The following is a 25512-nucleotide window of genomic DNA, read 5'->3' as shown; positions in this document are numbered from 1 at the left end:
GGCTTCTGGGTTGCAGGGCCTTTCCCTTGGCGGGCGCCCGCCGGCCCAGCGGGAAAGCCAGAATGGCCTCCGCGGTCTTTTGACCGCGGAGCGGCCAATTGGCGCTTTCCGCTTGGCGGGCGGCGCCCGCCGCCTGCCAATATTGGAATGACCCCCTCAGTATCTGTTCTTCGATCAGTTTCCTGGGTGGACTTAGAGCATCTCAATATTTTTGTTACTGTAGGTCAGAGTTGTATTTAGGTGTGTCTTGAAAGAGAGCTTTCTAGGAAGTGATAGAAGTATATATAATACAGCAGGCACACGAGGGTAATTTAATGAATTTGGCCTCGTCTGTTAGGAATCAATATACTTTGTGAATTAGCATGCACTGCGCTATATTACTTACTGCGCAGCTGGCCCAGGCATGCACACTCACACACCTTCTTGCAGTGATTTTCCACATCTGGTTAGTCAGACACTCTGGGCCCGAGTCTTTTGTGCTTCTGACTGTAAATTGTTAATGCTACGAGTGTAAATTCAGGTTTGACTCCTACTTGAGAAAATTTGCACCCTGAGGTGAAGAATGAGCCTCTAGAGTGGCAATGACTTCGGATGTTTTTAAACACCCACAAAAATGTGTAAATCAAATTTTAAAGTTCAATTGCACTATTAGGCATTTATGCGCACACCACATACTTAGATCATGTACATATATGCACACATGCATGTCTGCTCATTTGGTTTAGTCCTCAGTCAATTCCAAAAAGCAGGAAAGGCTCGGAAAGGTACTCTAAGCATAGGCGTGGGTTCAGGGGAGTATATTTCTGCTTTTTTTTTCAGAGAACTTGGCCTTCTAAGAACAGTGGTCTTCATACCAGTTCTCAAAATGTGTCCTTTTGAGTCTGTGTCCCAACCCCCAGCAAATATTGAAGGCAGGCACATGTTGCAGAACCCTCATGAAGGAGTGACCCCACTGACCCTATTTGGTCTGTACCAAGTAACCCTATTATAGCAAGTAGCCGAATAGCAGATTGAATACCCAGAGATATGCAAAGTTGATGTGCTTCACACTCAGAAGCTGGCAGGAGGACACTGCACATTGTGATCTGCCTGATGAGGAACATACGGGCCAAGATCTCAAAGAAATAGCACAAAAAATTATTTGCTGGTGTAATCACCGCTTTTTGTGATGCAGGCCTTAATAGCAGAGAGGAACACATTCTTGATGAAAGTTCACTGTGGAAAGATACAACTGCCAAGACATGCAATAACATGTATAAACCGAATTCTCTGAAATATATTCAGAAAAAAATCAAACTTTGAAAACAGGTTTCTTTATGTGTTGAAAAATTATGCAGAAGTGACAGCGGTTTACCTTTTCCTGTGCTATCAAAATTTCCACAGGTCAAAGGAAATCCAATATTTCATAACACATTTCCAAAGAACTAAAATACTTAAAACGTTTTCGTGATAACATCTGCATTTTCTTCTGGGAATGGACTTTTCAGAATTTGTTTTCGAAACTTCTAGTCGAGTTTGAGGGATGATTTGAAGAAAATGGTACTACAAAGTTACATGTGGAATTCTTTGAAAATTGTCAGGAAGACCATGAAGTTCCATCGGGAATGAAATGAATCCATCAGGTCCATTCTTTAGTGTGATTTTAAACCAATGTCTCATCAGGATTATAGGCCTCCTTGTGATCAATTTCAGAAAAGACTTCTTCCACTCCACTGAGTAACTTGCTTATCATTGTTGGTTTTTAGTATATCGAAGTTGGACAAAGAAAATTTAAGTCTGTTAAATACCCCTCTTCCCACTACAGGGAAGTACACTGAATTGCCTTTTGTAATTACTGGCTAGTGATCCTGTAAAAGACAGATTGCACATACTATGTAGCCTGTGACCTACTGTACTGCGCTATCTCTTCTGAAGAGCAGTGACCTGCCTGTCACATCACAAACAAAAAGACTTGCCCCTAGCAATTCATCAGTGAACCCTCTGGGGCTCTCTGCCAAAGTGGTTCACGAGCTTTAAAGATTGCTCAACCTGCAGATCAGGCTGATATGTGGGCTTCCCTAGTATGAAGACATTTCTGCGGCTTTCTAGCTGCCTGTGAAGCAACGAAGGCAGTTCACAACTTTCGTTATGATGCATCAGGCCTATGACAGGTCTGGGCTGGATTTCTGGCTAGGTTTGGAAACCCTCATGTCCCGGATATATCTCTAGGATCGGAGTCACAATTGATGCTTAAAGTCCCATGGTGGTGGGTCGTTCTGATTCCTGGATTTCAAGTTTTGAACTTCACCCTGTCTTGCCATGTGCTACCTTTTGAATTGTGGGCACTTCCTAAAATGTTTTAAAATCTTTCTGGTCTGCTAAATTACTCTGCCAGTTGGTTTTTAATATTATAGACCAGAGACTTCGCAAGTGAATGAACACATTAGAAGAATATTATTTTTAAATGTGTCTAGTTGTTGTGAAATATAGCATCTCAATGAAACCTTGTCTAAAAAGTTGCATCTTTAGACAGCATAAACTTGCTGTAGATATTTGTGCCAGCATTTGTGTCTGACAACCTTAGAGACCAGCCTAGGCACAAAGGGTCATTCCTGTAATAAATGAGCACTGCTGAATGTGATTCAGATCCGTAAAAAATCAAGCCTCTTTTAAAACCCTGAATTCTGCCCAGCCTAGAAAACAATGTTCCTGAAGGATGGTTTGGTTCAATGTAAGCTGCCTAGAAAAATTGTTTTTCAGTAGTTTTGATAACGTGTGAGGGGATCTATGCTGTAGAGAAGATACAATAAAATGAGGCTTTCGTGTCTGGACAGCATCCACAAGGAAGCAAGAAAATTCTGCAAGGATCATGGTTTGGTCTGGAAAGCACAAGTTGCCAGCATGAAAGGTGAGAAAAATGGTAACAGACTAAGGGGGTAATTCCAACCCTGGTGGTCATCGACCGCCAGGGTGGAGGACCACGGAAGCACCGCCAACAGGCTGGCGGTGCTTCCCTGCCCATTTACCGCCGCGGTCAGAAAAGGGGACCTGGCGGTTTCCCGCCGGATTTCCCCTGTCTGGGCTGAATCTCCATGGCGGCGCTGCTTCCGACCCCCTTCCCGCCACCCTGTTTCTGGCGGTTTTTACCGCCAGGAACAGGATGGCGGGAACGGGTGTCGTGGGGCCCCTGCAGTGCCCATGCCCATGGCCAGTGGCATGGGCAGTGCAGGGGCCCCCTAACAGGGCCCCAGCATGATTTTCACTGTCTGCATAGCAGACAGTGAAAATCACGACGGGTGCAACTGCACCCGTCGCACCCCTGGGAGCGGCCATATGGCGGTGACCGCATGGCGGGCGGCGGTACGGTCAGAATGACCGCCTAAATGAGCTAATTAAAATACATCAATCTACTTTATGCACACAGGCGAATGTTAGGCTTTGCCTAGCCATTCAGAATGTGGAGGTGATCTTACCCGGGGTGAACAGAAAATAAATAATCTGACCTTGTTTAATGTAATCTGATTATCATTTAAGGTATGCTAATACCCTTGGGCCAAGTTCTTATCAAAACTGTAGTAAATGTGTAGATTGTCGTTAGTAATGATATTATTTGTTCATTTAAGGCGGCAGATCTTTTTGAGTGTGTGACAAAAAATAATGGGGTGTCTGTGGAAAATCTTGTGAGGTCTGAGGCTGTGCAGCCTTTCCGCCTCGTGTAGAGCGATGCCCCTTGCATCTCAAGGGCTTCCTTATGCCCCTTCCCCCCCAGGTTCTTTCTGAAAGAGTGGCCTGGGAGAACTTCTGGTTCTCTAATTAGCACTTACTTCCATTTCTCTTATCCATTATCACCTAATTTAGTCTGGTTACTGAGGCATGCTGCAAAAGAAGGGCCAAGCAGGACATAATGTGACAGACTGTCTCTCAGCTGCACCAGGAGCAGTACAGGGAGTACAGCTGTGTGCAGAAAGCATCGGTGACATAGTTAGGTGGTGGGCATCCTGAATCTGGTGAGGTTTCAACACCAAAAAATAAATGTCCATGGGAATGAGTAAGGCTTGTTGAACTATGCAAATGGGGTAAATGGGTGTCAGGCTGGAGGTAGGGAGTGTAAAAGGAGAACAGCATGACATGGAGATCTTGGGAACATAAGAGGTGGTAAAAATTATATAACAGTTTCTGCCAATCAAAATCACTGTCATTTGGCCTTCCATCCATCCTGGGGCTTAACGTTTTATTTGGGCCTTAACAGATTTAACAGTCATCAATGCTCACAGCGATAAATGATAATGCTTTGGTATTTACCTGTCATATATTAGAGACCACAAAATAAATAGCATGCTATGAAGAAATCAGAGTTCAGGTTCTAACCTGACAAGCAGCTCCTAAATTGCAAGTTGGTTTATCTTTACTCATGCAAGTGTTGGACCTGGCCCTTTTTGTCTGGTTATCCATAAACTTTTTGCCTCCTTCTTCCTCTTTTTCTGACCTGTTTCTGTTCGATTTAGGACTCTGGGTACTGTACCACTGCTAACCAGTGCTGAAGTACATATGCTCTCTGTCTAAATTGTATTGGTGGTTGGTTTCTCTATGATTTGTTTTACTAGTAAGTCCTAAGTATTGTGCACTAGGTGTGCCCAGGGCCTGTAAACCATAAGGCACTAGTGAGCCTGCAGCACTGGCAAGCCCTGCACATTAGTAGCCCTGAAAAATGCCTCAGGCCTGCCATTGCAGTGTCTGTGTGTGCAGTTTTGAACTAATATTTTGACCTGCGAGTGCACACACTTGACAGGCCCAAACCTTCCCTTTTACTAAATGTATGTCACCCCTAAACTAGGCCAAAGGCAGCCCCATGGGCAGGGTGCACTGTATTTAAAACATAGGATATGTACTGGTGCTTTGCATGTCCTGATAGTGAAATACTGCTAAATTTGGCTTTCACTATGGCAAGACCTATTTCTCCCCTAGTGTAACATAGGGATTGCCTTGAAATATCTTATAAGTGTAATTTCCCATTGGTAGCAGATAAAGACAGGGAGGTTTTGGTCTCTGAACTCAGAATTTAAAAAGACATATTTTGGTGAAATGGTTTTTGAACTGTGACTTTGAAAATGGCACTTTTAGAAAGTGGGTATTTTCTTGCATAACCATTCTGTGTCTCTGTCTGTCTGCTGAATACACGTCTGGGTCAGGATTACAGTTGGGCTGTTTGTGCATTCACTCTAGAAAGACACACAAGGGAGCTAGATATGCCCTGCAAATCCGGATGGCCCATCAGCAGGCTGATGGGTCTTCCTGAACTAACGTGGTGGGAGGAGCTGATACTTGTACCCGAATAGGGCTGTGCCTGTCCTTACACAAAGCAGTCTCAAACCCCATGGAGTGTGTCTGAGGCCAAGGCAGGGAAAAGCAGGGTCTTGTGCACTACAAATACTTTTTTTGAAGTTTGCCTACTTCAAAGACAGAAATGGGTATAAGTACTGGACCTCTGACACCACATAGTTAGAATCCTTCTGGACTGAGGAAATTCTGCCAGGAAGAAGAGCTGCATGCTGTAGGAAGGACAGCTGCTCTGCCTGTTGCTCTGTTGCGCTGGCCTGCTGCTTGCTGTGTCTGTCCTGGGAGTGAAAGGACTGAAATTGGCTTTCTACATCCTGCTTCAAAAAGTTCGCCAAGGGCTTGAACTGAGCTTACCTCCTATTAAGAAGTCTCAGGACATCAAAGACTTCATCTGCCAGTGCCTGGGCTTTTCTTCTGAGAGTCCTGACTTTCCTAGTGGTGCCAACTCCAGTCCCTGGTCCCTTGGAAGTGGGAGCTGGTGATCTGAAGAAAACAATCTACGCATAAATGTGCCACACTTGAGGAATCGATGCTGCACTTCTCTCACGGCTGAAGAATCAATGCAGAACCTGCCCTGCAAGCTGGAGAATTGATGCAGCGCCTTTCTTGTGGCTTCAAAACTGCTGCAGCACCTGTTTCACCACGGTCATATCAGCACAGCATGTCTGGATTTTCCATGCATTGTCCTTGGGTGCCAATTTTTCATCGGCCCTGCACCTCAGTAAGGAACCGAGCCCGCGAGTCCCCTTTCCTGTGAGAAAAGAATCAACGCATCACCTCCTCTGCCAGTAAGGAACTGACGCATCCTCTCTCCCGAGAGGAAATAATTGACACATCACCTCCTGTGCGTAGTAAGGAAATGACGCATCTCTTTGCTTTTTTGGCACCTCATCTCCCCTATGGCCCACATCATCTTTGTTTTTGATGCATCCCAGGCACTTTGTGTTAATGAGAAACATCCATTGATTCCTATGGATTAAGACTTGCTTAGACTTTTGCAAATAAATATTTGTACTTGTGTATGATGACATTTTGTTGTTTTGGTCTTGTTTTATTCAGATAAATAGTGGCTGTTTTTCTAAACTGGTGTGGAGTACTTCTGTGGTGTTTTTACTGTGTGTGTGTGTGTGTGTGTGCACACATACTTTACGCATTGCCTCTGAGATAAGCCTACCTGCTTGAGCCAAGCTACCAAGGGAGTGAGCGGGGCTTATCTTACCTGTATGACCCCCTTACCCTGACTAGAGTGAGAGTCCCTACTTGCACAGGGTGCAACTGCTGGCAATTAGAGACCTAAGGGGCCAGATGTATCATTAATCACAATAACGATTAACTAATTGTGATTTTTAGTGAATCTCAATTAAGTAATCGCTATTGGAATATATGAAACTCCAGGAGTTTCATACTGCGATTCGCAATGGCTCGCAAATGGACCAACCTCATTAATATTCATGAGGTAGGTCGCAATTTGAGAGCCATTTTGAATGGCTACAATCACAGGGATGGTGGCCTGCTGGGCTCAGCAGACCACCATGTCTGTGACTTCTTTTCAATAAAGCAATCTTTTTTTTTTTAAATGCAGCCCGTTTTCCTTGAAGGAAAATGGGATACCTTTAAAAATGAAAAATGAAAAGTTTTCTTTTCATTTTTTAAGACTAGGCAGTGGTCTGTGGGACCACTGCCTGCTCTTAAAAAACGTTTTCTGCATGCATTCACAAAGGGGAAGGGGTCCCCTAGGGACCCCTTCCTCTTTGCGAATGGGTTAACACCAATCTGAAATTGGTGGCAACTGCAATTGTTTTGTGACCGCTTTCACGATCACAAAACAATCATACATAGCTCTGCGATTGGGTGTTAGGAAGGGACGCACTTGACACGTCCCTTCCTAATACCGAATCAATATCTAGTCGCAAATCCAATTTGCAATTCGGTAACAAGTTACTGTATCTCAAAAAACCTGTTTCATACTAAAATGCATTTTTGCTATCGCAATCAGACCGTTGGGCCTTTTACGGTCGCAAAAATGTTTGATACATCTGGCCCCTAATTTCTAACAGCAAGTATGTGATAGAGAATTAACAGTGCTTATGCAATGTGCTGTAGACCCATGAAATTGCCAAAGCTGCAAGGATAAAATATAATTTTGTTTTAGGTGTGGTTTCCATCTACTAGTAACAAAGCTCTTTTTGTCCCTCTTGGTGCCACTTGGTGGTGTCCTCTTATGACCTCTGCTGTTTTTTTGTGGCTCTGCCATGGATGGAATTAACTAATACTACATAAACTGGAAATTGAACATTTCGCTTGCCTTTAAAGGGACTTTTCATACTTTTCCATTTGCTTATACTTGACAGAACATTGAAACGAAGGCTGTGGACATGATTGGGGCAGTGGCACTTAACAAGCTGTCTCACCAGTATGAATAATGTCATTTTATAATTGATAAGGGTGCACTCATTGTGTCTCTCTTTCTTTATTAATAGACTCTTCCTGTGTGGAAAAGCTGCTATCTAAAGACTGGAAGGAGAAAATGGAAAGATTAAACACCAGTGAACTTCTGGGAGAAATTAAAGGTACAGCACAATAAATATTTAAACTGGGTCATGATGCTCTTATTGCAGCATGTCTTCATTAAACTTACAAAAAGAAGTATATTGTGGAGTCTAGTGTGTTGTGCTGAAATCCAGAGGGAGACCATGACGAGCCACCGAGCTAGGAAACAGGCCAGGCCTACCTCTCATTAACTCCAGAGCAGCCCATGACCCAGAGACACAAATATTCTTATGTTTACTCTTGGCTTCAACTTTTTTTAATGAAAACGAAAAAGCACCCACTGATATAATATACTTTGCTGAAATCTAGAGTTCTACCTTCGATTTCAAATAGTGAACAATGTATCATCCACATTATTTACATTAATAGGATGTCACTTTGCAATTATACACAACCTATAATTAATAAATTTTAAAAAAGCATTTATGCAGCATCTAATATAAAACTGGTCCACAATTCAAAATGTATTAAGTATTAGACAACAAAGTGAACGTTTACGGAAATATCTCAGATACCGCAAATTCAAAATAATATTTGCATTGTTTCTTTCGACATTTACCTGTGGTATGTTGGGATGTTTCATGCTGCTTGTGAATCAATGGTTTGCTTTGAAATGAGCATGAAAGACACAGACACTAAGATATGATGGTTGCACGAAAATGTTTGGTTGGTTGCACACATTCCATGCTCACATTATATTTAGAAGTAAAAGGGTTCTGTATATTTATTTATTAATACTAGTATCTGGAAACAGTCATTTTAAACTGGCTGTAGTGACCTCCAGATAACTCGCTCTGTGCCTGGGGCCATAGGGACAAGGGCACATATACCATCCCAACAATGAGAACATTTTGTGTTAATAGCCACATCACCAACCTCATGAAACACAGTCACACCCTAGCGACTTCGAAAAATGCTACATAGGCCAATCGTCCATGGACATAACCCCCAAAACAGCCGACGTTAGACACAAGGCAGAGACCACTCCAAGGTTCAGGAAAGCAATGACTTTAAGACATAAACACGCAGTGTGAATCAGTCAACAATATTCGAATGAATAGCACAGACTTCCTAGCATTTATCTGGGGGGAGAATTAAAAACACAGTGCTCTCTCCAGTCTCTGAAAAGAGGTCATGTGACAGCAAATTCCACACCACATAAAAATGCATAACTTAAAATACCTCAACATAAAATATGTTAACATAACGTGCCATGACAAGCAATGTTTTCTAAATCTCAGTGGTAGGTTGACTTCGGCAACTGTATATTAGTGGTGTCTACCCTCTTGGTTAGAGTGTTTACAATCTTAAGGTTTACAGCTCAGTGGTGTTTTCTCAGCCAAATGTGTAATTTTCTTACCCAAATCCTTTTTATGGTGTGTTAACAGAGCATACCATTGCCTCCGTGATCCCCTCTAGAAAGTGTGAACATTCTTATCCATAAGTGAATCAGTGGTTAGGTTGCAAGACATATCTTAGTATGCTTAGTTACAGTCTTCAGCATCGATTGCTGCTAGGGTTTGTTGTATGTTTTTTTGAATTCTATTGGCAGGTGATTTTCCCTTTTCCTGTCTCACTCCAGTCCTTACATGCGCTACATTCGTGAGATGGGTCTTCCTTTGGTAGTCTGCCCAGAAGTGCTGTAATTCTTTATGTACCTGTGACAAAAATTGTTTCTGCTCAGATCTGTCAAGCATGTATACGATAAGAAGTTAGGAAGTCAGAAGAATTTCATTATAAAGTGAAAAATTATCAAATGAATAATGGAATGAAGACCACTTCTTTTCAGTGTTAGGATTATTGGACTGCACCTATATTATGGTAACAAAATACAAACCTCTTTTTTCTGCTATTGGTTTGTGAGACTGCTATCAAATACAATATGGCATCATATCACAACATATCATTTATTACACAGCATTTCATCTCATCACATTGTATATTACTGTGAGTAATGTTAAGGCTTGGGTGGAACTCGTGGATTTTTACTTTGTGGAATTCCGCAATTACCTAAAAACTCTGCAAGAATCCATAAAGTTCCACGAGTGGCAGAACTTCGATATATTGCGCTGCTCATGCTGATTTTTTGTGCCAGGTGCTTGTCCCAAGCTATTAAATCAGCGCAAATGGCACCATGTGATGCACCAGAGATGCTTAGATTTTCTACTCGAGCAGCATCTTTCCCAACATGAGCTGCATCTTTCTCAACGCAATGGGTATCAACCTGCCATGACTACCTGTGTTGAGAGATCATGCTGGGAGGCATTCTAACACCCAAAAACAGGAGCAGGGGAGGGAAATTCTCACTTGTGTTCACCAGCCTAAGGTTGGAAAGCCACACACAAGAAAAAACTGCACCACGCAGTGGTTGGCGGAGTTTTGCCAGAACTCTGTCCTCCACATGGATAGCATACTGGGCAAACCTCGATGAACTCCATCGGCGGAGCAGAATATTTTGCCCACCACTTGTAATGATATACTTCATCATGTCCTAAGGCAAGCGTATGCCCATAGCAGCAAACATTAGTACCTCATTACTTCTTCTGGTTACATATTTTGATGCTGGATCATTATTGAATATTGGTATAAGAACATCAGGCGATCATTTTGAAATAATATGGTTGAGGGGGACATATGTGTTATTTGTTTGTATTCAGATGTATGGCCTCCATTCGATTTTATTATTCTGAAATGTGGCCATCAAATATGCGGTTTCATGATTTCAAAGAACTCATTTTGTATTGTTTTTTTGTAATTCTCTAACAATACACCATTTCTATCAGAGCTGTTGAGTACACTAAATGAAATTAGAATATGATCACAATCGGCCTGATTGAACATTGTCCATTTACTTCCCTATATTAGGAGTACATTTTTGAGTTTTTGGAATTCTCAAAACATTCAATAGTAGTTTAAGGAATCTCGCAAACTTCACTGCTTTCTAAGACTACTCATAAATTGCAAGCTTTCACAAAACTGTAACAATCGTGTTGTGTAATTTCACATCTGTAAATACTTAGTAAAAAGGCAATTAAATTTGCTACCGTTTTTTCTTTTCTTCCAATTGGGAGTGTTCCTTGTCCATTTATCCCTGGATATTGATTTACACCTGCCCGTCAGGGATGTACATCTCTGATGATATGCACGGTGGAAATGAGCCATTAATAATTTGATGAATACCCAGAAACTCGATCTTTTGGGTGTATTCACCAACTTTCGATGACAACTCCGTGATGCAACTCCACCTCCTGTCCCGACTTATTCTGGTGCAGTATTACATGTTACTGGTGTAACATTGTGTGAGTGAAACCATTTCCATGTATGAATTCGATTTTTTTGTTTAATTAAAATTATCTTCCACGTTAATTTATGTTCTGTTAGAAGATATGGAATTCAGTCGAGGAAATAATTCTAGTACCTTTACATCAACAATGGTATGGACCATAAAATTAGTAGAAAATCGTGAATCCAGCACTCATAATGTGCACATGGAGGAATGAAGCACAGATAACTCTGACATTTTGCACAGCTAGCTGGATTTAAAAACGTAAAGGACCACATTGCAAAAACCAGTGCAACATAGGTGATTGCACTGGGCCGGAAACTTCATTCTGCAAGACACTATAAAAATGTGTTCCAGAGTAGGAGTTCTGGCTGCACATCCTAACGTCATGCACACCTTGAGAGGAGCAGTGTTATCAACTACTCCCTCAATGTGTGCATGACGGACCTGCTGCACTTTGAGGGGTAGCCTAGTGGTTCCCGCACTGCGCCTTGTGGGCCTCCTTGGTTCCAAGCTGACTGGTGCTGAGACCCCTGTGAAAATGGCCTTCTCAGCTTCAGGGAATTTATGGCTCACCTTTGAGAGGGTAGAGGTGGAAATCAGGATATTACACATTCAGAATGCATGTCACAGTAACAGTTGCCAAGTATTCTGTGTTACAGCGTTACTTTTCATTAATGGTAAAGTGCGGCCCCAGTAGACCAGGCTACAAGTACGTGGAAGGGTAAAAAAGAAAAATCTATTACACTTTTAGTGTGAGCATCAGTGTGTTTTGTCAAGCCTCTGTCTTTCCCCTTTCATACACCTTTTGGCACATGAGCTGTTTTTCGAGTACCGTCTGGCTTTACTCATTGCATTTTGTGGTTGCCTTAGATTGTTGTATGAACAGCTTCAATAAGCAATACAGGTACTAAGAAGCAAAGAACAAACCAGAACAATATAAACTATTCAATCATGATGCCATCATTTGAGACCACTGGTTGGGCAACTTATATGTCTAACTTTCCTGCATTTACGAAAACGTGTAAACATGAGGGTGAGTCCAAGCAACACAAAATGTAGAACTTTGTTTCAGCCGCATCTACAGAGTTCCCCAAGGCATTTGACCGTAGCCTAAAGATTCACTCTGAGTTTACAAAGACTCGACTATCACAAAAGAGGGCCAAATACTTGCACAGTATGGGCTTTGCAATATCTGCTGCCCCTGCACCTAGAGGGCTCTGTTTCCAGGAGGGGCTTGGACTCACCATATGCCACAGTCACGATGCCTTCGCACCAAGTGCTCCATGAAGCCCTTTATGTAATTTTGTTGTATTAGCAACACAGAAAACAGTGGGAAAAGCATATATGTTCCAACTTTTAACCCATGTTATCCTTTGTACACTTTACAATGGTTTGTGACAATGCAAGTAGTTTCCACACTTTTTCACAAAGTATTAGTGTTGGAAAATGGGCTATTGGTAAGGGCAGGTAAGTACGTACACTTAGCAATAGGCCGCTAACCTCTACTTAGGTCTCAATAAATTAAACCCAGCTCAACCCTTGGTAGCTTGGCAACGAGCAACAAGGCTTAAGTTAGGAGACAAAGCGTAAAGCATTCAAATATCACAAAACAGTAATTAAATAAAACACAGGAAACAGTTTAAAAATCCAAAATCAATTTATAAAAATAGGACATATTTTTACCTTTACAATGACACCAAAACAAATATAATTGGATAAGGGGAACCGGACAAATGAATTTTTAAAGAATTAATGCTTTCTAGCGCATAGAAACAAAAAGCACCAATCTGGTCATCTGGTCGCACCTCAACCGGGGCAAAGTCAAAGTTTAAGGCCAACCACGATGGAGCCTGGCTCAGCTACAGCCCGTGGGAGGCCTTGATCAAAAGTGTACCTTAGGACTTAGTTGTTTCTCTGGAAATTTTCTTCAGTGGGACGAACCTGCCAGTCCAATCCGACCTCCTGGAACTCTTCCTCGGATATGCATCGCGGGAGCCCTCAGTGGAGATTTTTACCTTCGGACTCAGTTGTTTTTTGGAGGTGAAAATCCTTCGACCGGGGCAAACCTGAATCTTGATTCGACGTCCTTGGAGCCCTCTTCGGATACACTGCCTGGGAGGTCCCGGTCAACTTCCTACGTTCGGACTTAGTCACTTTTTTTGGAGATTTTCTGCACCGGGACAAACCTGCAAGTCAGGCGGGGTTGCGGCTGAGGCAAGCCGGCTAGAGTTGCTGCGGCGAGTCGGTCCCTCTATGGAGCTTTTTTCCAAAAGTTCTCCAAAGTTCTCCAAACTTCTGGATATTCTTCCAGATGTTCTTTTAAGGTTCTTTTGAGGTCCACAGTTCATCCCAAGGTTCCAGAAGCTCTGAGATGCTCCTTGGGGGTGCGGACTACAACTCCCAGGATGCACCTGGTGCAAACTCCAGTTTGGCCACTGGAAAGTGGTCAGCTGGTTACTTTCTTCAGGAGTTGGTGCAGGGGACTCTGGTTAGCAAGTTTTCATCTGTAGCAAAGAGGGAGTCCCTCCTTGAACCAGTTAAAGCCAGGCAAAGTCCTTCTTGTGGTGAAGCCCAAGTGTGAAGCTGGTGCAGTCCTCCAGAGTGCAGTGTCCAGGCGTAGGCCAGGGGTCCAGCAGGGCAGTCCTTTTTCTTCTGTAGTTCCTCCTTGTTGGAATCTGATAGGGATCTGGCTGAGATGTGGGTGCAGGTCTGCCAGTTTTATCCTTGCTCCTGGGTGAAAAGTAGGAGGGTGGTCATAGTTCTCTAATCAGGGGCAGGGTCCTTCCCCCTGTGATGACCACTTCCTGGTATGTGTGGCAAAAATCAATCCCAGGGAGCAACATTCCTCAAGAATCCATCATGGCTGAAAGTGATTTTTGGAGGTTACATCTGACTGAGCCCACCCACTGATGTGGCTAAAAAACCTAAATACACCCCTCTCCTGCCCTCTCTTAATCTAATCAAGGGGGCACCTAAATGTCTGAGTTTGCAGGATGTGAGGGTGTTACTGGGTTACTCCAAATGTCCTTCCCTGCCTTTGAAGACCAGTTTGGCAGCCCTCCCCCTTCCTGCTTTCCCATCTGCTGAGGGAAGATCTTCTCCCCAAGGCACGTCTCTTTGTGTTGAGACAGGCCATTTCACACCTCATCAAGGCAGTCTGGCCAGGCTGCCAGGGGCTGGTCAATCAGAGCAATGCAGCAAAAACACTGCAGGGCTGAAGTTGGCAACTTTTCAGGTAAAGTTTAAAACTCCCTACCTGAACAAGTTATATTAAATCCCACAAATGGAAGTTGTGGAATATATTATAACAATTAATTTGATACCAAACTTGTTGTATCTGTTACTTAAGGGGACTTTTAAAATTAAAAGAAAGTCTCCCTATTCTAGCCTATGGAGGGCATTCACTACAATGAGGGAAAAACGAATTTGGCTGTTTTACCTCACCAGGGCTTATAAAACTATTTTTATAAGGTCCCTGCTTATAGTTACATAGCACCCAGCCCTAGGGGCACATAGGGCACACCTTAGGGGTGACTTATATGTAAAAATAAGGTAGTGCAAGGTTTTGGATCTACTTTTAATTCCAAAGTCAAATTTGCATGTAACTTTAATTTAAAAGCAGCCAGCAAGGCAGGCCTGCCTTTAAAATAACACTGAGCACCTCAGCAGTGCACCTATGGGTGCATTACCAATGCTGTGGTCCCTAAACCTACATGCCCTACCATATAATAGGGACTTATAGGTAGGTTGACTTAGCCAATTATAATTAGCCTAATTTGCATACTGGTTTTACACAGAACACAGGCCCTGGAACTGGTTACCAGTACCCAGGGCACCATCAGAGTCAGGAAAACACCAGTAAAAAGTGTAAAATGGGGGCAAAAATTTAGGGGGCCTCTGCAATCAGCCCTGTTTTCTCACAATTAGAGTGCTGTTATTTTGGTATATATGGAGAGAGCACCCTCATACTGGGCCTGGCTAAGGACAGCCTGCACACTGTGTAACATCTCATCAGTAGCGTGAAGTGATATGACCACATCACTCCCACCCTTACCAAACTCCATTAGCTCCCCTTGTCAGCATGTACTATCATCAAAACCATCATCTACAAAAAGACACCGTTTACAAAACCATCATGAATGAAACCCTTGCCTATCTGGATGAACAGCTTGACACTTCCGGTAGCTGTCGGCACACCCACAACCAGGACATCATTATATTGGAGTGGACGAAGTGCAAAAAAGAAAACAAATATGGAAATAGGCCTACCCTGTCTATGCACCCGGGGTCTTGAATGACATCCTCTTATCTGTAATGCCTGTCCAAACCCCCTCTTCAATTTAGAAAGAAGAGGAAGATGACCCTCTTTAAAGAAAACTATATAATGCCTCAATAGTGGCCCAGTTCTGCTCTCAGAGCCAATCAAACCCTCCTTACACTTGCTAACTCAAATTTTACCTTCGTCCTTTTACTGTGCTTCACTGTCTTTCAGCTAGGTTTGTGCTACACAACTTCCACATACACACATATAAACAGTAGACCAGAGAGGAGATGGCTTACATGTTTCTTAAATACACAAAAGGTGATGGGAGGAATGCTTGTATTAAATCTAACAACTGGAAATCACTTGCGATAGTCTTCCAACCCACTGTTCTTTTGCCCACTATACCACCTGAGTTTGGGCCCAGCCATATGCAAATCAGTCTTGGAGGCCTCACTACGGGCAGCAAAGAGCAATATAATGCTACGATATATTACAACACACATAAAGCTTTTGTCCTTAGTCCTGCATAAACTTTTGTTGCTACTCTCTGTCGCGTTTTTGTTTACAACTAAGAAACCATATGTCTTCATAAATATATGAACATTCAACTACAAACTGCGTCTGATGCTACTCTCCTATAATTTATGTTTCACCAGCAAGTAGTGGCACTGAGACTACTGTGAAGTAAAAGTCCAGCCGGTGTCCTGAATTATGTTCTCTGAAATTACAGAACCAGACCTGAACTCTTTGTGATAAGGCTATCATCACTGATACCTGAGGATTAACCTTAGGAGTCTGATCCTCAAAGATCAAAGCCCTGTAAAAGTCGCAAAAGCAGCGCTGGGATTTGCTTGCAGGATTTATGTCTGTGAGAAATCTCCAACAGCCCCAGTGCTTTGTGAAGTCTGTATGCCTTTCTATGACGTGAAAATGTAAACACGATGCTGTGCTGAGATCTGGAAGACTCAGAAGATCTAACTGGATTGTTTAATTGATCGCTAGTGAATGAAAGGCTTCCATTTCAGGTAAAATAGCACAGTTGTGCCGAGGGACCATATCTATTTGTTCAGTTTACATCGGGCACATTTAAGTTCAACTGAGGCATGTATATGGCAGGAATTATAGGTTTAAATTCCAATTCTCGTGTATAGCCTCTGCTATTAAGTGAAAGAATTTAAGCAGTAATGAATATAGATAGAATCCACACAACTGCCATTAGGCATCCCAGTGCAATCCTCTGTAGCTCTTGCACACACGAGTATAATGCTATCTAGTGTTTTATCCACACCAATCAAAGGTGAAAGACTAAGAGTAGGAGCGGTAACAAAGCTTGTCCAAAGGTCCAAAAACCGAGGTCTCACAGGCATGCCTATTCTTTGTGCATAAACGTTAGTCATTAGACTATCAGCTATAGGTTTCTAATTATCCTCTCACTGTGAAATGCAACAGAGATTTCAGAGCGCCCCTTTGTGCTCTGCGTTATAAATATGTTTTACCACTTTGAAGTCTGCTTGATATATATTTACCCTCAATTAAAAACCAACTCAGTGAGAGACACAAGGTCCCTCTTAATTAAAACTTAAACAATAGCTAGGAGCAAAATAATTTTTAATAAATAAATAACCACCCCACCATATGATTAAAACTCAATGTGTTATGATGCATGGTTAACTATTGGAATAAAAAAGCATCAATGCAGAGGGAAAAGACGCAGTTGGTTCCAATTAGTGAGATCAGTGAAACGTCAGAGAAGAGGCACTAACATGCAGTAATCGGACGTGAATATAAATATGCACTGGGCTGCAAGGTCTACCAGAAATGTATTTATCAGGCTGAGGGGAAGGCTCCGTGGCAATTAACTGATGCTAAGTAGAGAGATCTGACTCTGCATCTTCATTGTTGACAAGATATCAGTGGGCTTTTGTCACCCAGCCATCAGACCAGGTAAACCAGAAGAAGACCCGCTTCCACTTGAAGAGACACTGCACTTCCATTTAAGCGAGTACTGATTTCATATTTGCACTAGGCCCTATGAAGTTGCATAGCTTGCGGACTTGCAACTTTGTACGTTTTTTAAAATAAAGTAAAAAATAAAATAAATGCTGGTGTTGCTGAGCTTACTACTGGCAACATTTTTAAAAAAAAACAAGCTGGAAAACTGGGCGCTGCCTGGCAGCATGCATTTTTCTGGTGCTCCTCAAGGCTCAGAGAAGCAACCCCTTACTCCTTTTCTTGTGCTACTGTGCTTCTCCTCTTTTCCATGCTCCCAGATTTACTAAGAGACTTCTGGGAGCGGGGTAGGGTGATGAGGCGCTGGGCAGCTGCCATTGTATTTCCATGCTGCCACCCGGGTGACTGTACAAACACACATCGCTGCACCCTGATGTCTTGTTCATGTTCAGCAAGACATTTAAGTTCAAGGATTGGATAACTGTAACTAATCTGGCCTCAGGCGAATTCAGAAACCTAAATTCAGAAAAATTTCAGATATGAAATTCTCCTCATTCGCCCAAACAGGCATAATTAAAAGATCGCCCACACCTAATTTACAAACGCCCATTAATGCTTTGGAAGGCACATTGATCCATTGATTATATCTAAGCACTTAGATTTTCAACCCCTTAATTAAGACTAAACTTTTAAAGCTGTTGTGTGTGTTATAGTTGTAGTCTCATTTCATAGATATACTATGTGAGATTCAAACCACACCCACATTAAAACCAAAGTACTGTCTATACTGTACACTTGAAATGTAACCTGTGTGTTAGCTTTATCTTGTTTCAACATACATTTTATCTCCATGGGCCTCAAGCCTACATTTAACCGGGCATTGGCAAATTCAATAGATCTGGCTTTAACGTGCTAATACATCCAAAAGTATGTCAGCTTCTTCTTGCTTTCCAGCATTAAAACTAGACCTATTAGTTGTGTCAAACATGAGTTGTCTTAAGCAGCTGAACTATGTGCCCGTATGCATATGCATGTCTGTTTCAACATATATATGTACATGTATGTGTGACCTACGTGCAATTCCTGCCTGAAACATTTAAAAAATCCGGGATCACTGAAAAAATAAACAAAAAGGATTGCTTTCTGAGTATAATTCGCGTTTGAGATAAAAGAATATAATGTGTGTTAATTAAATTCACTTCTTAGGTGGAAAATAGTCTCTCATGCATTGCATCGCAAGCACTCTCTACGAAGAGAATGTGTAATTCGTGCACATTCTTAGCACAGCACGTAAATATGTACCTGTAGCAATATGTGTTTACTTCATGCAAGATGCGTGTCTTAAGGGGAAGACTCCTGTAGAGTGATATGTTGCAGAATTATGTATGCAAATAATTGACAATAATTCCAAGAAAGTATGTTTGTAAATTGAAAATACTTCTGCTACCTCCTCCGCTGGAAAATAAACATTGTGTGTTTTTTGATCAAGCAGTTCATTAGCAAGCTATCAAGGACAGAGTTATACTGATATAGCTAAGGGATAATCAGAAGTTTTGACTGCCTTCCACGTGAGTTATTTATGTTTTGAAATGAGTCACAAAATAATAGATATAATAGGGGCGAAAAACACGATTAATAAATTCACATATCCAGGTCTAGAATAGTTGGAAGAATAGTTAACATTTATGGACCTTTAAAGAGTTAAAGAGAGAGTAAGAGCCAGTCATTATTCAGTGTCAAAGGCCAACTCATTTGTTTCAAGGAGTTAAGCGTTCTTAATGCGGATGGAAAGCACTAGAAAATCATGTGCTCAAAACACTGCACGTCTAGGAACCCTACAATGGTAAAAGTCCACTGGCTAGTTCATTAAAGTTCATGAGCCAGTTTGGGTAGTACTGTACAATAAATCTACCAACACAAAAGCAAAAAATCAGCCGCCTATTGAAAACGACCTCATTGTGGCTACAGCAAGTACTACTGGGAGAAAGATTTACAAAAAATGCTTACTTACACACCAGTTAGCTTGGGGCATATCGGAACTTTTTTGTGAGGCAAAAAAAAATACAGGGTTTGTAGGGCTCAAAATGTTGACACATAATCTGAGGCTCTACCTTACTATTGCGCCCAAAACTGAAAACCACTACGCCTCATTTGCACTTGACCATCAGTGTAGTGAATCCAAGCAGTTCAAGGCTTGCTCATGGAGGTGGAATGGGGTAGATGCTCAAAATTCCACAAAGGCAATGACCTCGGCCTATAAATCATTGTCCAAGCAGTGCGTGTCCTTAAAAATACAGGAAAACACTTTATTTCTGTACTATCACCTCAATGTTGTACATAAAAGTTCAGAGGTCCATCAGAATGGATTCAGTTATATCTGGGAAATCTGCCAGTTTTGCCAAGGTCCCTGTAGGTGCTAATAGTTTGTGAAAGGTAAGTTGCCTTTATTGAACTGGGATAGCAAAGAATGATCTACCCTTTGGGTAGATGCCATGTACTTGATGATGGTTGTCCTGGTAGATTGCTGGTTGCGCATTCCCTTATTGACAATCTGTGCACGTACCTGGTTCAAAGTTTTTTGTGGCATGGTAGACTTGTCCTCAGAGACGTTGGCTATGCTGCTTTTTTGTCCAGGTTGGACTGCAGGAAGAGATCACCTGGATGCCACTCTGGTCCATAGTATCTCTAATGTCCTCTGGCTCCAGCTGCTGTTGTGCAAATGCATAGTCCCTAGTTGGGCAAAAAGTGGTATGGCCTTGCACAGATGCAGAGTGATTGTGTTCCACTTCTAGCAGTAGAAAAATAAGAGGAGGTCGTCTTTCAGGGGTGACTCTTGGGACCAATCTCAAACCCACCACTTAAGCAAAACACCCAACCTGGGTCAAGTTGTTGATCCAGGTGGAGATCAAATGGTTTGTTCATTGCAGATGTGATTCTCAAACAGAACCAACCCTGTCAGTGGTGCAAATCATTTTTCATGGTAGCAAACAGTGGTCATAAGCCTTCCTAATTGTTCAGGTGCCTTTGAGATGTCTTGATGCATCACTGTGTATTGTAACAAAGGTTTTAGGCATCAAGTATTCTAGGTGCTTTTGGAAAGTCTTGGTGAAACCACTGTCTGTGGTTAAGAAACTTCAAAATGCCCATTATTAAAGGTATTTCAATCGCCTGAGGAGCAAAGTACTCTTCTCTGAAAATGCTACAGATGTTCCAGACCACAAGGCATCACTTGTATGATGGATTGTCACCAACAAAAAATATTAGAGGCAATAACATTGGCAAAACAAATTAGAACACAAAAGTTGAATTTGCACTCCATGGGCATCATTATGAGTCTGGTGGTCTACTGACCGCCAAGACTTGCGGTGGCGGTGAACCACCGCCAGTGTGCCAGTCTGAGAGCCACATTATGACAGCGGTGGTTGTGCCGTGGTTGGACTGCCGGCACAACCAGATTTTGACTTCACAACATCCTGGCCGTTCTAATCCACCAGGGAAGCGCTGCAAGCAGCACTGCCCTGGGGATTACGATTCCCCTTCTCCGCTAGTGATTTCATGGTGGTAACACTGCCATGAAAAGGCCGGCTGGGAGGGGGTGCAGTGGGCCCTGGGGGGCCCCCCTGCACTGCCATGCACTTGTCATGGACAGTGCAGGGGCCCCCCAGGCAAGCCCCATCTTTGCAGACAGTGAACTTTGCGACAGGTGCTGGTGCGCTCTACACACTACAGCATTGCTGTTGGCGGGGAGGCTGCTACACTGGCAGCAACCTAACCGTCGGAACTTCAGTGGCCGGGCTTTACCATTCGCTGAAATCATAATCGGGCCCTATATGTGAACAGTAAAAAATAGTGACTAGAAAAATTGAGACAACCTATATTAGGTATGTATATCCAATTAGAACTTTAAACCATATGTTAATTTTAAAATGTATAATACCGTTAAAAAAATTACGTAAAAATGCTTACAATTTCAAAAATATATAAAAATCCGTATACGTTGAAAACATAAGTTTAAAATATATACTTTACAATAAGTGCAAACAATAAATAAATATAATATCAATTAAAGCAAGTAAGATACTAAGAGTTATTTATATTAACAACAGAAGATGAGCATTCTAGAAATATATGTAAAATAACAATTTTAAAATAAAAAATAAGGCCCTACAAGTAATATTACTTCAAACACATATATAATGAAAAATAATTTAAATTAAAATAACTTTAAAATTCTTTACAAAAATATATGTTAAATCAATTCTTTTTTCAAAAATCTCATAGAAAGGATTAGATTTGGAGGGGTCTATTTCACCTCCACTCCCATCCTGACCGATAGGGAAAGTTTTGGACTTAGGAGAGATCAGATTTACTATTACCACTCCAACATAAGAAGCAGTAGGGAAAGTGTGGGTTTTCGAAGGGGTCATATTGGCTATTTCTACATCAATGTAAGAAACAGAAGGGAAAGTGTTGGACTTTGGAGGGGTTAGATTTACTATTCATATGTTGGAGTTTGGAAAGTTCAACTTTATGTTTCCTTCTCCAAAATTAATAACAAATTAAATAAGCATATATAAAATTAGGAAACATAAAGTATAGTTCCACAAATATATAATTACATACATATTTAAAATGTGAAAGTACTAATTTAGCAACTAAATCTATAAATACAATTATATTAATACAGGTTATCTATTAAAAGCATTACAAGTAGATTTAAATCAATACCCACCCTATTGCCATACAATTAGAACACCCACGATAACAAATTTAAATAATGCTAGAAACAAAATAACACCAAACATTATTTAAACAAGAAATAATACTATTAAATGAGTTATTAAATAAAACAACCTGAAATATAATAGTATTACTTAATATGTAACTTATTCAAAACAGTGAATTAATATATGAAATGAATCATCTAATCAACCAATGAAAAAGTAAAACAATTAATTACTAACTCTTTAAATCATCTATTAAATAATTAAAAATTATAATTGATAGAATTCATAACCAAAGTGACACATTAAAAAGTATAAAAAATTTCTTATCATCAATTAAAAAATGAATGTAAAAAAAGTCCCACTACATACCCCGCCAAACCCAATAATCCATTTATAAAAAAATAATTGAAATAATATAAAAAAGCTTTGAAAAAGTTGCAAGATCACAAAATAGACAGAAAAGCATTGCACATGCTTACCATTAATTAATAAGAAAGTATAATTCACAAACTAGTAAAACTCAAAGAAATAATAATAAATATTATGTTTAATAATATTTAAAAAATATATAAAATACTTAAAAAGAATATTCTTACCTGCAGTATTCTGTCCCACATTATTCTTAACATTACAATGTTTTTGACACAATATTTATGCCAATCATTATTCTTTAAGCAATAATTTGGTAAAATACCCTAACTTGCCATGCCAGTTCTTCCTCAAGCAGGGTCCCCTTTTCTATGCACCCTTTCATTTATGCAAAGGGTACCTTCGGCCCCACTCTTTAGCAGTCAGTGGGCTTGTTTCATGATGTGGTTGTAGACAACTGTTCCTGGTAAAATGCTGCCTTTATCATGTTTTTGGTCTTGAATCTTGCAGAAAGTGCTGGCAGTCAGTGACCTCTAACTCTAGCATGCAAAGATCTTTCCACGCCTTCAGTGGTGTGAGAACTTGTACTTGGTTGATAAGAAATCCTTGCAATTTAACTGTGGGTTTCAGCCCCATCTTTATACCCATTTCTTAGACAGATTTTGTGGAGTCCGGTGGCCCAGTTCTGGGACCAGCGTCAGACAGATCCAGGTATTTACATATCTTTCCCAGGCTCTCAATAGTCTTTGCCTCCCAGTATCAGCAGGAAGGATTGTGGATGAACAGCTCCCTGTTTTGTGAATGTATTTTTACATGTGCATATGTTCTCTTAAGTAAAAGTATGCACAGTTGACACATAAACTTTGATGGCACACTTTGCTGTTCAAGTTTGACAAGGAAAGAGTGCTGTTGTGAAGTTGTTTAAAAAAAATTTACATTTATATTATCAATTCTTACTAAAAAAAGGTGTTATCCAAAAATGTTACTATGGATAGAGATCTTTGCAATGGTCACTATGGTTGCTAGCCTCTTGGGTATTTTATACCCTTTGTCTAACAACATACAATACTAACCAAAAATATAATCTACAATTGTGACAGTGTCCTGAGGCATAGCCCCATAACAGCCTGACCAGACTTAGATTAAACCAACCTCACACAATAAGGTTCAATAGCACCAAAACCCAATGAAAAGGTTGGAATTTACACAATTTAAAATACAAGAATGCTAACATTGTAACTTAGGTTATGATGACACAGTCATCCATTAAATCACCCCATACAGATTCAGTACCATTTATCATAGGAGAAGATAGCAAAAACCTGGATAGTATGTTCATACTTGCGATGCCATGTGGTACCAGCTCAGTGGTGTAACATAAGCTCCAGCAGCCCTCACGGTGGAGGGGACACCCAAGCTCCAGGGGACTCCCACAGCAAAATGGTAGGTGGTGGATGGGGGTCCTTCAGATATTTTGCCAGGGAGGGGTTCAAGTTTTGTTACACCATTGTACCAGCTAGGTAGCATGTCTGAAGCAATGAGCCTCACATTACCAGACCAAGAGAAAGGGCACTAATGCTACTCTATACCACACAAATGTAATGAAAATATAGCTAGGAAACCATTGATACACATCACAACTCATGGACAAGGAAAAGAAGACACCATTCATCTTCTTTTAAGAACAAACCCACAGGTTGGTGCCTTCTCACAAGACCAGTATTCCATGTAGAACTACATGTCTATATCCATGCACAATAGGAGGAGACAAAGAATACATAGAGAGAGTGACACACATGCACACCAACAAGTCTGACTCAAAAGAAGTAAGAAACAAACAGTATGTTAACTGCTACACAGAAAAGTGAGCACAAATCCTAAATTTTGCATCAGCCTAGGAACAAAAACCACATACAGTGGTTGAGGATGAGGGTTACAAGATCTGTAGTCCTGTGGGAGTAGCACAGAGTGTACGGTCAAGGCACCTTACCAGCTGAGAAACTTCAAACAGAACTATGGGGCCAGTTAAAGCAGTGAACATCACACTTTATAAAACCTTCACTCATTAATATTGATTTAAAGATGTAGTCAATGGACAAACAGAGAGACAAATAAACTAACTGTTGTTAAACCTCCATTAACAAATGGTTACTCAGCCGAGACCAATGGATATGAGTAAATAAAGCAATCTATGCATTTCATTTAGGTTAATATAAATTGAATGTATTTTATTAGCATTTACAATGTAATGAAAAATACAGGAGCAAAAACAGCCATTTACAATATATTTAAGGCATATAGGGATTATTTTTCTTATCCTTATTGTAATGAAACCAGGAATATGGCCAAATTGTAAAGGAAACAGGAAAGGGGAGGAGTTTTAGATAGAAAAATGATTAATGGATGCTATTGGGAAGATCAGCATAAATTGTTTACCTTAAGAAACTAACTAGGGCATCTATAAAGGGCTGTTTGATAACATCAGACTTTCGAGCCAGTTACATTATACCATGGCAAGAGAAAATGCCTCATTTGGAGCAACTTCCCCACACCAACCACAGCTTTTCACACCATTCATGAAAATTACCTCTTCAGCCATCATTCTGAGTTTGGCAGATTTCACACCTCCTCACAGCAGAGATATTGATACCAGGAGCATTGGTGTGATGGGAAAAGTCTCTTTTGGAAACTAACATGAAGAAACTAGTGATTTCTGATTCCTGCCTGTTGTTCCACCTATTTCAGTAGTTGGATAATGCTGAAGCATTTGCCTACTCAGGATTATGCTATAAATGAGGTCAATAAATATTTCCACCCAGCATAAGGGTGTGGTGACATAAGACATAACATTTTTCACAACAAGTCAATCAATTTAGAGTGACAGAGTGATCAAATGGGTCATACAAGGAAAACTCCAATCTGAAATAAGGTTAAGGGGTTTATTACAAGCTCAGACTCAAAGGCATACAGAAAATTCTCAAAACAAAGTTATAAAGATACAGAATTACCAAAGATTGACTGAGATGATGGAAAAGGTACCAACAAACTAA

General features: G+C 41.0%; 1 protein-coding gene across 15 annotated transcripts in view; it reads left to right on the top strand.

Annotated features, from left to right (window-relative positions):
- SOX6 (SRY-box transcription factor 6) overlaps positions 1 to 25512 on the top strand; it is a 777007-nt gene that overhangs the window by 430178 nt on the left and 321317 nt on the right. For all 15 annotated transcript variants that reach the window (XM_069223720.1, XM_069223708.1, XM_069223713.1 and 12 more), the window contains exon 6: positions 7797 to 7886. In XM_069223720.1, coding sequence (XP_069079821.1) covers positions 7797 to 7886 — 90 coding nt within the window. The remainder of the gene's footprint in view (positions 1 to 7796; positions 7887 to 25512) is intronic.

Source organism: Pleurodeles waltl, chromosome 3_1 (genome assembly GCF_031143425.1).
Source record: "Pleurodeles waltl isolate 20211129_DDA chromosome 3_1, aPleWal1.hap1.20221129, whole genome shotgun sequence".
Classification (NCBI taxonomy): Eukaryota; Metazoa; Chordata; class Amphibia; order Caudata; family Salamandridae; genus Pleurodeles; species Pleurodeles waltl.
The sequence above is the reverse complement of the archived record's forward strand: the minus strand, read 5'-3'. Positions and strand labels throughout refer to the sequence as shown.